Source organism: Dipodomys merriami, unplaced genomic scaffold, assembly GCF_024711535.1.
Source record: "Dipodomys merriami isolate MVZ:Mamm:240054 unplaced genomic scaffold, mDipMer1.0.p SCAF_33, whole genome shotgun sequence".
NCBI classification, from domain to species: domain Eukaryota; kingdom Metazoa; phylum Chordata; class Mammalia; order Rodentia; family Heteromyidae; genus Dipodomys; species Dipodomys merriami.
Window position 1 is genome coordinate 1,216,291 of NW_027204826.1, and position 12,228 is coordinate 1,228,518.

At 46.2% G+C, this 12,228-nt stretch overlaps 1 protein-coding gene across 2 annotated transcripts in view; it reads right to left on the reverse strand.

The window, feature by feature from the left end:
• Window positions 1–12,228, reverse strand: part of Tbc1d2b (TBC1 domain family member 2B) — a 73,954-nt gene that overhangs the window by 9,687 nt on the left and 52,039 nt on the right. For both annotated transcript variants that reach the window (XM_070042782.1, XM_070042783.1), the window contains exons 7-10: window positions 11,559–11,669; window positions 9,013–9,206; window positions 5,856–6,350; window positions 3,163–3,280 (exon numbers count right to left, since the gene is read on the reverse strand). In XM_070042782.1, the coding sequence (XP_069898883.1) occupies window positions 3,163–3,280; window positions 5,856–6,350; window positions 9,013–9,206; window positions 11,559–11,669 (918 nt within the window). The remainder of the gene's footprint in view (window positions 1–3,162; window positions 3,281–5,855; window positions 6,351–9,012; window positions 9,207–11,558; window positions 11,670–12,228) is intronic.

The window sequence follows — 12,228 nt, forward strand, 5'->3', positions numbered from 1 at the left end:
ACTACTGCAGGACAGAGTAGGAGAGACACCTGAACTTATAGGAACAGGCAGGAACTTCCTGAACAGAGTCCCAGGGTCACAACAAATTGGAGAGAGACTCGACAAATGGGACTACCTTAAAATAAAAAGTTTCTGTACACTCATGTAACTGTAACCTCTCTGTACAGCATCTTTACAATAAAAAATTTAACTGGAAAAAAAAAAGTTTCTGTACAGCTAAAGCTATAACAACCAAGCTAGAAAGACAACCAACTAATTGGGAAAAAATATTTACCAGCAATATATCAGACATGGGGTTAATATCCAGTATATACAGGGAACTCAAGAAACTAATCCCTCCCAAACCTAACAAATCAATTACTAAATGGGCAAGGGAACTAAAGAAAGACTTCTCAGAAGAAGAGATAAAAATGGCAAAGAAACACATGAAGAGGGCTGGGAAGGTGGCTCAGTGGTAGAGCGCTGGCCTTGCATGCCTGAGGCCCTGGGTTCGATTCCTCAGCACCACATAAACAAAAAGAAAAAAGCCAGAAGTGGCGCTGTGGCTCAAGTGGTAGAGCGCTAGCCTTGAGATGAAGAGCTGAGGGTCAGCGCCCAGGCCCAGAGTTCAGGCCTCACGACCAGACCCCCCCCCCCAAAAAAAAAAAAACACCAGAAACACATGAGGAAATGTTCACCATCCCTGGTTGTGAAGGAAATGCAAATAAAGACAACCCTGAGATACACCTTACCCTAGTCAGAATGTCCCACATCCTCAAGTCAGCCAACGACAAATGCTGGAGGGGATGTGGAGAAAGAGGAACCCTATTACACTGCTGGTGGGAATGTACACTTATACAACCACTTTGGAAAGCAGTCTGGAGGGTCCTCAGAAAGCTAAATATTAGCCGGGTGCTGGTGGCTCACACCTGTAATCCTAGCTACTCAGGAGGCTGAGATCTGAGGATCCTGGTTCAAAGCCAGTCTGGGCAGGAAAGTCCGTGAGACTCTTATCTCCAATAAACCACTAGAAAACCAGAAGTGGTGCTGTAGCTCAAGCGGTAGAGTGCTCGCCTTAAGCTGAAGAGCTGAGGGACAGCGCCCAAGCCCAGAGTTCAAGACCCATGACCGACAAAAAAACAAAAACAAAAACACCTAAATACTGACCTCCCGTATGACCCACTTCTAGGCATTTATCCTGAACAACAGGAACCAGTATACAAGGACACATGCACCTCCATGTTTATTGCAGCACTGTTCACAATAGCCAGGATATGGAAACAACCCAGATGCCCACCACAGATGAATGGATCCAAAAATTGTGGTATCTATACACAATGGAATATTATGCAGCCATTAGAAAGGACAAAATAATGGCATTTGCAGGGAAATGGATGGAGCTAGAAGAAATCATGTTGAGCTAGGTAAGCCAAGTGCAAAGAGACAAATGGCACATGTTTTCCCTGATAAGTGGATGTTAAATCCAAAATGTTAGGGGATACAACAAAATTACCAGGATTTAAGAAACAAAGGACTTCCACTCATCTGATCAAATCACTACTAAATAACCCCATGCTGCTGATCACATGTATGGTGTATCTGTGTACACAGGAGGGGAACCAGGAGGACGACACAGATGATGCTATGCAAAACAAAAGAAATGTACATACCACCCAATGTGGAAGAAATAACTGTATCGCAAAGCTCACAGAACTCATCAATGTTATACACCATGATAGACAATTTGTCCTATGAAAGTTAGAATGTGTTTGTGACTTTAACTAAGCTTCACTATCCCACAATACTGTGAAATTTGGGAAATTATGTAACCACTTAATCACAATAAAAAACTTGAAGAAAAAAAAAAGAAATGGAGGCACAGGGCTCCAGGGGCAGGAGGCACGGTCCTAGATGGCCTGGGCTTTGGTCTGGGGAACTAGAGAGGTGCATGGGTCAGGTGGTGATGGAGAGGGTAAGGAGGAACCCCTTGCAAAGGTAGAAATGCAAATATAAAGTAAAACTGAGTCAGGTCCAACAGCCAGGAAATCAGAGATCACTGAACGGTTGTGGCCGAGAGGATTCTTCACTGGGCACTGGATACAGAAGCTGAGCAGCGGGAGAGCGCAGAGCTGCGAGGGGACAGCAGATCTTAGCGGGAGTGAGGACGCAGATGAGGTCACTTGCCCTCCTGCAGGAAGGACCTACCAGATACCAGCTCAGAGGATAAAGCTACAGACAGAGGCTCAGGACACATGGGGAGAGGAACCTTGCTCCTGGCCTGTCCTCCAGTCTGACCACAGTAACCCCCAGCGCCTCCCACAGGCCAACCCAAGAGATGGAGGGCGGGCACCCAGGGAGAAGGCGCAGAGCAGGCATGTGCCTGGGGAGAAGGCATGGAGCAGGTATGTGCTTAGGGGAGAAGCCATGGAGCAGGTATGTGCTTAGGGGAAGACACTGTGGAGCAGGTATGTGCCCAGAGAAGGCCCAGGCCATGCATACAGCACATGCATGCAGGCCTGGGTTCTGTCTCTTACCTCTGACTGACTTGCTGGCAATCACGGCTTAAAATCATGCAAACAAAGCCATGGCCTCACTAAGAACCCTGGTCACATTTCAGCTACAAGTTAGTGACTGAAAACACAGCATTTTATTTTACTTTTTTTTTTTTTTTGCCAGTCCTGGGGCTTGAATTCAGGTCCTGGACATTGTCCCTGAGCTTCTGTTGCTCAAAACTAGCACTCTATCATTTGAGCCACAGTGCAACTACCAGCCTTTTCTGTTTATGTGGTACTAAGGAACTGAACCCAGGGATTCATGCATGTTAGAAGTATTCTACCACTAAGCCACATTCCCAGCACCAAAACACAGTATTTTATCTTTTTTATTTTTTTGGAGTCATGGGGCTTGAACTCAGGGCCTGGGCTCTGTCCCTGAGCCTCTGCGCTCAAAGCTAATGCTCTACCACTTGAGCCACAGTGCCACTTCCATCTTTTTCTGCTTATATGGTACTGAGGAATCGAACCCATGGCTTCATGCATGCTAGTCAAGCACTCTACCACTAAGCCACATTCTCAGCTCTGAAACATTTTAAGTATTTTAAAAAGCCCTTGAATACAGAAATGTCACAACAAAGTGGTTATTTTGTACAATATATGCTAATAAGAATGAATGGGGGAAAGGCACCTGGGATCCTAAAAGGGTCTTTGTATAATAGTCTCGGGGCATGAACACTTCCACGATGGTGACCAGACACCAGAAAGCGTCTTCTTGTTCTAGGTACAGGAGAGCCACAGCCACCAACCTACGAGCAAAGGGGGAACAAAGTTAGTGCCAGGCCCAGCATGTCCTCGCAGAAGTGTGCACTGAAACCCCTTTCTCTCTGGTGGCAAAAAAGCATCACCAAATGCAGCAGTGGTGCTCGCTGCACACTCTGTGGAAAATGAACCACACAATTCAGGGGTGGGGGATGGGAGAGAAAAACTGGAGGAGAGGGAGGGAAGGGGTGACAGTCCCAAATACCTGACTTATGTAACTGTAACCTTTCTATCCATCACCTTTATAACAAATAAATAAAAATAAGTTTAAAAAAAAACAATAAAACAACCAGCATGAGAGAAAAGGCTCCATCCAGAGCAAGCTAGGCACGCCTCATGCTAGGGTTTGGTTTTATTTGGATAACCTAGTTTCCTTGTGATTGAACAGCCTCCTTCCAAAAAATGCCTCCATTAGAAAATTTTGCTCATTCAGATGTTTATAGCTTACTATCCAAGAAATGTCAAGTAACTCGTGTGTGTGTGTGTGTGTGTGTGTGTCCGTGTGTGTGTGTCCGTGTGTGTGTGTGTGTGTGTCCGTGTGTGTGTGTGTGTGTGTGTGTTTGTGTGTGTGTGTGTGTGTGTCCGTCCCAGGGCTTGAACTCAGGGCTTGGGTACTGTCTCTTGAGCTTTTGTGCTCAAGGCTAAAGCTCTATCACTTGAGCCACAACTCATTTTCTGGCTTTACATTCTTTTCTTGGGGCTGGGAAGGTGGCTCAGTGGTAGAGTGCTTGTCTCGAATGCATGAGGCCCTGGGTTCAATTCCTGAGCACCATATAAGCAGAAAAAGCCGGAAATGGTGCTGTGGTTCAAGTGGTAGAGAGCTAGCCTTGAGCTGAAGAGCTGAGGAACAGCACCCAGGCCCAGAGTTCAGGTCCCATGACTGGAAAAAAAAAAAAAAAAGAATCTCACAGACTTTCTTGCCCAGTCTAGTTCTGAATCAAGATCCTCAGATCTCAGCCTCCTCAGTATCTATGATTATAGGCATAAGCTACCAATGCCAGGCTTGGCTTTAAATTTTTGATGAAACACACATGTGAACAAAGAGGAAAAGGGGCTGAAAACGTGGCTTAGTGGCAGAGTGCTGGCCTAGCATGCATGAAGCCCTGGGTTCTATTCCTTAATACCACATACACAGAAAAAACTAGAAGTGGCACTGTGGCTCAAGTGGTAGAGTATTAGCCTTGAGCAAAAGAAGCTCAGGGACAGTGCCTAGGCTCTGAGTTCAAGCCCCAAGTCTGGCAAAAAAAAAAAAAAAAACACACCAAAAAACAAACAAAAAACAAGCAGGAAAAAAATGAAATTACTCACTGAGCTCAGTGATAGAGCACAAAAGCTCAGGGATAACACCTAGGCCCTGAGTTCAAACCCCCAAACTGGCACACACACATGTACACACACACACACACACACACACACACACACATACACACTCCTAAGCTGTTTCTTTTTGTTGTTCTTGTTGGTTGTGACTTGAACTCAGGGCCTGGGTATTGTCCCTGAGCTTCCTTGTGCTCAAGGGTAGCGCTCTTACCACTTGAGCCACAGCTCCACTTTTGGTTTTTGAGTGGATTATTGAAGAGTCTCACTGGGACTTTTCTGCCTGGACTGGCTTTGAATTGTGATCCTCAGATCTCAGCCTCCTGAGTAGCTAGGATTACAGGTATGAGCCTCCAGTGCCCGGGCTCCTAGCTGTTTTATGTGGCGATGCACTTGAGTCCGGGGCCCCCTCATGTTGTTTGTATACTCGACACCTGAGCCACATACCCAGCCCCAACTACTGTGCTCCTCATATGATCTGCAATCACATCTGTCAGAAATCAGTTGTTCTCATGGGGCTGGGAAGGTGGCTCAGTGGTAGAGTGCTTGCCTTGCATGCTCGAGGCCCTGGGTTCGATTCCTCAGCACCACATAAGCAAAAAGAAAAAAGCCGGAAGTGGCGCTGTGGCTCAAGTGGTAGAGCGCTAGCCTTGAGCTGAAGAGCTGAGGGACAGCGCCCAGGCCTAGAGTTCAGGCCCCACAACCGGACCAAAAAAATAACAACAACAACAAAAAAAGAAATCAGTTGTTCTCAAAATGAGGGTATGGTGCATTAAAACTATCCTGGCATCATTTCTTGGTTTTTTCCCCCCCTCCAAACCCTGGCTAACAAGATTTTTTCTTTGTTGCTGTTTTTGTTTTCTTTTCTGTTTTGTTTGTTCATTTATTTGTCTTTGGGAGGGTAAAGGAGTAGCACAGATATGGGTGAACAAACGCAGCTGTGGTCCTCACTGGACACTATGTGGAAAATAACTTGTGGGTGGGGATGGGAGGGAAAAACTGGGAGAGATAGAAGGATGGGGGGACATGGTCCAAAAAGAAAGGTACTTCTTACCTGACTTAGGTAACTGTAACCCTTCTGTACATCACAAGAAAAAAATTAAATAGGCAAATAATAAGATGACAGATGAAATGAAAAACGAAAACAAAAAACCCCCCCAGCACAGGGGAGGGTGCTGCTGCCATGAGGGCCTGGCCTGGAGCCTGGCACTCTGGGATAGGCTGGGAGCAGCTGGCGCCACCCACCTGTTGAGGCCCTGGCAATAGCCGATGTCAGGGCTGCGCCAGGAGAAGGCGAGCAGGACGTTGCGCAGCTTCTGGATGCCCTCCGAGGTGGGACAGGAGTAATGCTTGTTGTTGGGCAGAGTCCGTAGCAGGTCCAGTTCGATCTGCTTGGAGGCTGGGTTCTGTTTCTCCAGGGCCTTCTGAAGCAAGGTCTGGAAGTAGCCGGGCTCCGCACTGTCCCTGAACTTGCGGGTGTGGAGGTCCACACACCACTTCCACACCTTCGAACGGTGCTCATGGGGGATGCCCGCACGGATCAGGTTTTTCAGTTCAGGAGAGCACACCATCTCCCTGTTCACTGTGCTTGCAAAGTAATTCTCCCATTTGACCCCAGTGGAAACTTCCTGGTTTTCCGTGAGGTACAGAGTCTTCAAGTCCAGTGCTCGGACCTTGGCAACCAATTTCTCTTCCTCATCAGCATCCGGGACAGTCCTAAACCCGTAAATGTCATACTCACTGTGGATCACAAGAGGGAAATGAAATTACAAGGGAAATGAAAAGGATTCGTGCATTCATTCACTCACTCATTCTCAACAACAACAACCAAAAAACCAGTGTAGCCAGGCGCCAGTGGCTCACACCTACAATCCTTGCTATTCAGGAGGCTGAGATCTGAGAATCAGGGTTTGAAGCCAGCCTGGCCATGAAAGGTCATGAGTCTTTTTCTTTCTTTCTTTCCTTCTTTTTTTTTTTTGGTTGTGGGGCTTGAACTCTGGGCTTGGGTGCTGTCCCTGAACTCTTCAGCTCAAGGCGAGAGCTCTACCGCTTGAGCCACAGAGCCAATTCTGGTTTTTTAGTGGTTTATTGGAGATAAAAGTCTCACGGCCTTTCCTGCCCACCATGATCTTCAGATCTCAGCCTCCTGAGTAGCTAGGATTACAGGCGCGAGCCACTGGCGCCCGGCTTTGTAAGAGTCTTATCTCCAATTAACCACCTAAAAACCTGACATGAAGCTGTGGCTCAAAGTGGCAGAGAGCTAGAGCCTTGAGCAAAAAAACTAAGAGATAGCACTCAGGCCTGAGTTCAAATCCCAGGACCGTTAGCCACCACACCCCCCCAAAGAAAAAAAAAGCTCAGTGAATAGAGGTTTAAAAAAACCACTGAGCGAGTAAATCATAAGCTTTACGCTCAGTAGACTAGGACAAGCATGTATATGAAAGAAAAGGAAGTTGGATCTCTTCCTGTTATCATACAAAGAAAACAAAAATCTGTTCCTAGATGGCTTGACACCCCGAGTGTGAAAAGGCCTTCGCAAGACAGCACAAGTAATAACCAGACACAGGACACGTGTGACATGAGACACACGTGGCTGCACCAATGTGCTGGCACACCTACGTCCATTTGTGGATAACTTGATGCTTTAAGGCATCTGTTTTTGGGGGACAGTGTCTCACTGTGCTGCCTAGGCTGGCCTCAGCCTCTCGAGTAATGGGGACCTCAGGTGCTACCCGCCTCCTCTACCTAAAGATGTCATTTTAAGAAGTAAAAAGACAAAAAAGAAAAAACAAAAACAAATGTGGGACCAGGAGTGTGGCTCAGGTGGTAGAGTACCTGCCTTGCAAGTGCAAGGCCCTGAGTTCAAACTCCAGAACCGCTAAAAAAAAAAAAAAAAAACACCAAAAATTTAACGTGCAAGATATAACCAGGAAGCTGGACCCCAGTGTCTCACACCTGTAATCCCAGCTACGCAGGTGGCTGAGATCTGAGGATTGCAGCTTGAAGCCAGCTCAGTGAGGAAAGTCCATGAGGTTCTTAACTCCAATTAACCACCAAAACCTGGAAGTGGAGCTGTGGCTCAAGTGGTACAGAGCCAGCCTTGAGTTAAAAAGACTAAGGGAGAACACCCAGGCTCTGAGTTCAAGCCCCAGTACTGGCACAAAAGAAAAAAGAAGGGCTATGAAGGTGGCTCAGTGGTAGAGTGCTTGCCTTGCATTTATGAGGCTGTGGGTTCCATTTCTCAGCACCACATAAGCAGAAAAAGCTGGAAGTGGTGCTATGGCTCAAGTGGTAGAGCGCTAGCCTTGAGCTGAAGAGCTGAGGGACAGTGCCCAGGCTGAGTTTAGGCCCCACAACCAACAACAACAAAAAAAAAAAAAAAGGAAAAAAGAAAGGGAATACAACTCTTGATTAGACCTTTCAATCTCCTAAGCCCCATGTTGAGTTTCTGACTAACAGAACGAAGGAATCTGTAAACAAGTTCATGTGTTATTTTAAGTCACTAAATTGGTGAGGATTTCATTTTTTGGTGCCAATCCTGGGGCTTGAACTCAGGACCTGCATGCTATCTCTGAGCTTCTTTTTGCTCAAGGCTGGCTCTACCCCTTGAGCCATAGCTCCACTTCCAGCTTTTCTGGTAGTTCATTGGAGAGGAGAGTCTCACAGATTTTCCTTACCAGGCTGGCTTAGAACCGTGATCCAGACTTTTTAGCCTCCTGAGTAGTTAGTATTATAAACAAGCTTTTATGGGTTCTTTTTTTTTTTTGTCAGTTGTGGGGCTTGAACTCTGGGCTTGGGCGCTGTCCCTCAGCTCTTTAGCTCAAGGCGAGCACTCTACCACTTGAGCTACAGCGCCACTTCCAGTTTTCTAGTGGTTTATTGGAGATAGGAGTCTCACAGTCTTTCCTGCCTGGGCTGGCTTTGAACCGTGATCCTCAGATCTCAGCCTCCTGAGTAGCTAGTATTACAGGCGTGAGCCACCGGCGCCCGGCTATGGGTTCTTAATCTAGGGTTTCCAGGTTATGTGATTTCTCAAAAAAAGAAAAAGTTGCAGTATTTTCATATGTGTCCATGTGCATTTTTGGGTATCAAATCTCAGACCACTGAACAAGGTTTTCCAAACAGCGTCCTGTGTAAAGCAAGCCCAGGATCCTCTTTGCTTTGGAGTCCCCTGTGGGTTTGGCCTACAGGTCATAAATGGCTCCCATCACTTGGGAAATGCGCTCAGCTGAAGTATGGGTCCTAGTGAGGTTACTCTGACAGGGTCATTGTCTGTTTTGCTAACAGCATTTGTCATGAGTGTCAAATGAGATCTCCAGCATTGTGTCCAGTCCTCTGTGGATGGAGGGAACTTCAGAAATAGGGGTAACTGTGCCCCAACCATCACCAGCCGCACATTTACCTGACAAGATGAGGTTTGATGCGTGCTTGCTCAGGCTGCTCTTGGCTCTCCACCTGCAGCGCGTCCTCCAGCAGCTGTGCTATAACCTCCCGGGCAGGGCCCTGGTCCTCTGAGCACACGGGGGTCTTCATCTCTTGAAGCAGTATCAAGTATTTACTTTCTATCTGGCACAGCTTGGCTTCCAGGCTAGAATACTGCAGAGAATATGGGCATTACCTCAAGCCAGAGACATGGGAAAAGTGATCCTGAGACCGTGGAAGATGAACAAACCCCGAACTACTGTAAGGAATTTCCCTTAGTGAGCCACGGACAGATCACAACGCAGATGGGAGACTAATGTATGCCACAAATCACATGATGTGTTTTTAAAATGACCAGCTGTGGACCTTCTGTTTCTTCTTGGGTTGTGGTACAGAAGGGGTACTGATAATCGAAGTCCAGACTGGGCTGGTATGAGCAGTTGAAACCAAGCCACACTGGTGCCACCTGCTACTTGCTGCCGCGAGCAGCTGCCTCAGCTTTGTCAGGGTACTGTCACCAGAGCTATTTTTTCTTTTTGTTGTCCTGGGCTTGAATTCAGGGCCTGAGCACTCTTCCTGAGCTCTTTTGCTCAAGGCTAGTGGCTCTACCACTTGAGTCACAGCTCCACTTCTAGCTTTTTGTTGTTGGTGGTCACGGGGCTTGACCTCTGGGCCTGGGCACCGTCCTTCAGCTCTTCAGCTCAAGGTGAGCACTTTTCCACTTGAGCCACAATGCCATTTCCTCTACTTCTAGCTTTTTAAACAATGATGATCTCCGCCTCCTAAGTAGCTAGGATTACAGGCATAAGCCACTGACACCTGGCTACCACCCCCTTTTCTTTTTTTTTGGTCGGTCGTAGGGCTTGAACTCTGGGCTTGTCCCTGCACTCTTCAGCTCAAGGCGAGCGCTCTACTGCTTGAGCCACAGCACCACTTCCGGATTTCTAGTGGTTTATTGGAGATAAAAGTCTCACGGCCTTTCCTGCCCGGGCTGGCTTTGAACCACAATCCTCAGATCTCAGCCTCCTGAGTAGCTAGGATTATAGGCGTGAGCCACCGGCACCCAGCTACCACCCCATTTTATAGGTATAGAACTCAGTAGTATAAATCAAAATCCAGGCTGGGAATGTGGCTTAGTGGTAAAGTGCTTGCCTAGCATGCATGAAGCCCTGGGTTCAATTCCTCAGTACCACATAAACAGAAAAAGCCGGAAGTGGTGCTGTGGCTCAAGTGGTAGAGCACTAGCCTTGAGCAAAAGCTGCTCAGAGACAGTGCCCAGGCTCTGAGTTCAAGCCCCAGGACTGGCAAAGAGGAAAAAAAAAAAAGAAAAGAAAAAAATCCAGCCAATGTAGAAGGTGAATGAGGGTAAATATGATTAAAGTGCTGTGTAAGCATGAACAAAACTGAACAATGAAACCTGCTAAAATTGTTTTACAGAGAGGAGGGGGTGATGGTGGGAGGGTTGAAGGGAACCTGCATGCATGAATGGAAATCACTATGAGACCCCTCGCAGGTGACTAATATATGCTAGTTAAAAAAAAAAAAAAACTTTAAAAAAAAGTTCAAATAACCTTAATTCAAACCTGTGCAGTTTTGCTTAGCTTTTCCCCCTAAAAATGCTTATGAATGAATGGGTGTCAAAGAGCATTTCTGTCATCATCAAAGGCAAAGCACAGAATTCTATGCATTCTATCTTCTACCGCTCATTCACCTATCTCCTATCATTCATTCATCGATCCATGGATCTATCTCCTATCATTCATCTATCAATCTATCTTCTATCATTCATTCATCTATCAATCTACCACCAGTCATTCATTTATCAATCTTCCTTCTGGGGCTGGGAAGATGGCTCAGTGGTAGAGTGCTTGCCTTGCATGCCTGAGGCCCTGGGTTTGATTCCTCAGCACCACATAAGCAAAAAGAAAAAAGCCGGAGGTGGTGCTGTGGCTCAAGTGGTAGAGTGCTAGCCTTGAGCTGAAGAGGTGAGGGACAGCGCCCAGGCCCAGAGTTCAGGCCCCACGACCGGACCCAAAAACAAAAAAACAAAACAAATCAATCTTCCTTCTATCATTCATCTACCCATGTATTTGTCTTCTATCATCTATCTATCTGTCTATTATCTATCTATCTATCTATCTATCTATCTATCTATCTATCTATCTATCTATCTATCTATCTATCTAATTTTTGTGCCAGTACTGGGACTTGAACTCAGGGCCTTACATTATCACTCAAGGTTGGTGTTCCACTGCTTGAGTCATACCTCTATTTCAGCTTTTTGCTTCAGAGATAAGTCCCATAGACTTTTCTGTTCTGGCTGGCTTTGAACCATGGTCTTCAGATCTGAGTAGCTCCATAGGCATAAGCACCAGCCCTAGCCCTTTCTATACATTCAAAGCACACGGGTCCAGCAGCCTCACTGCTGCAGGTGCAGCTGCTGCCCTAACCTGAAAGCACATTGCTTAAAGATGGTTTCCTAACCTCTGCTCCCCACAAAAGAGGGGGCCCCACCCTCCAACCCACCTTTGACATCAGGTCCCTCTCTCTCCTTTCTGCGTTCCGTCGAAGAGCTGAGAGCTCCAAAATTTCCTTATTTAGAAACTTATTTTGAGTTTTGTAGCCCTGTAGATTATCCTGTTGAGGGAGAAAAGAAGTGAATTCATAGTAAAGGTGGACCAGTTAGCCTATGTAATTAATATCTTTCCGTCCTCCAAGGCCACGCTAAGTTAGGGCCAGTTCAAGTCCCCATGAGTTGTTAACGAGAATTTTCTCACTCATCTTTTTAGCCACCTGTGGCAATAGAGAAGAGAGGTACCACTGAGTGACAGAAAGAAAGAAAGAAAGAAAAAAATAATAAATATTTCCTTAATGGTGATTTTTCTCAGTGATGGCAAGAAAAACAAACAGGGCTTATTTTCTAAATCTATGTAATCTTTTTGATTGATTCCTATTAATTGAAATGGCACCAAAAAAAATAGCTCCCATTCTTTTTAAATTAAAGTAACTGAACACATTGTCTGAAGGGCTTCATTTACTTAATATAAAAAAGACTTCATTAGCTGCCCAGGAGGCTGAGATCTGAGGATCATGGTTTACAGCTAGCCTGGACAGGAAAGTTTGTGAGACTCTTATATCCAATGAACCATCAGAAAACTGGAAGTGGTACTGTGGCTCAAAGTGATAGAGCACTAGC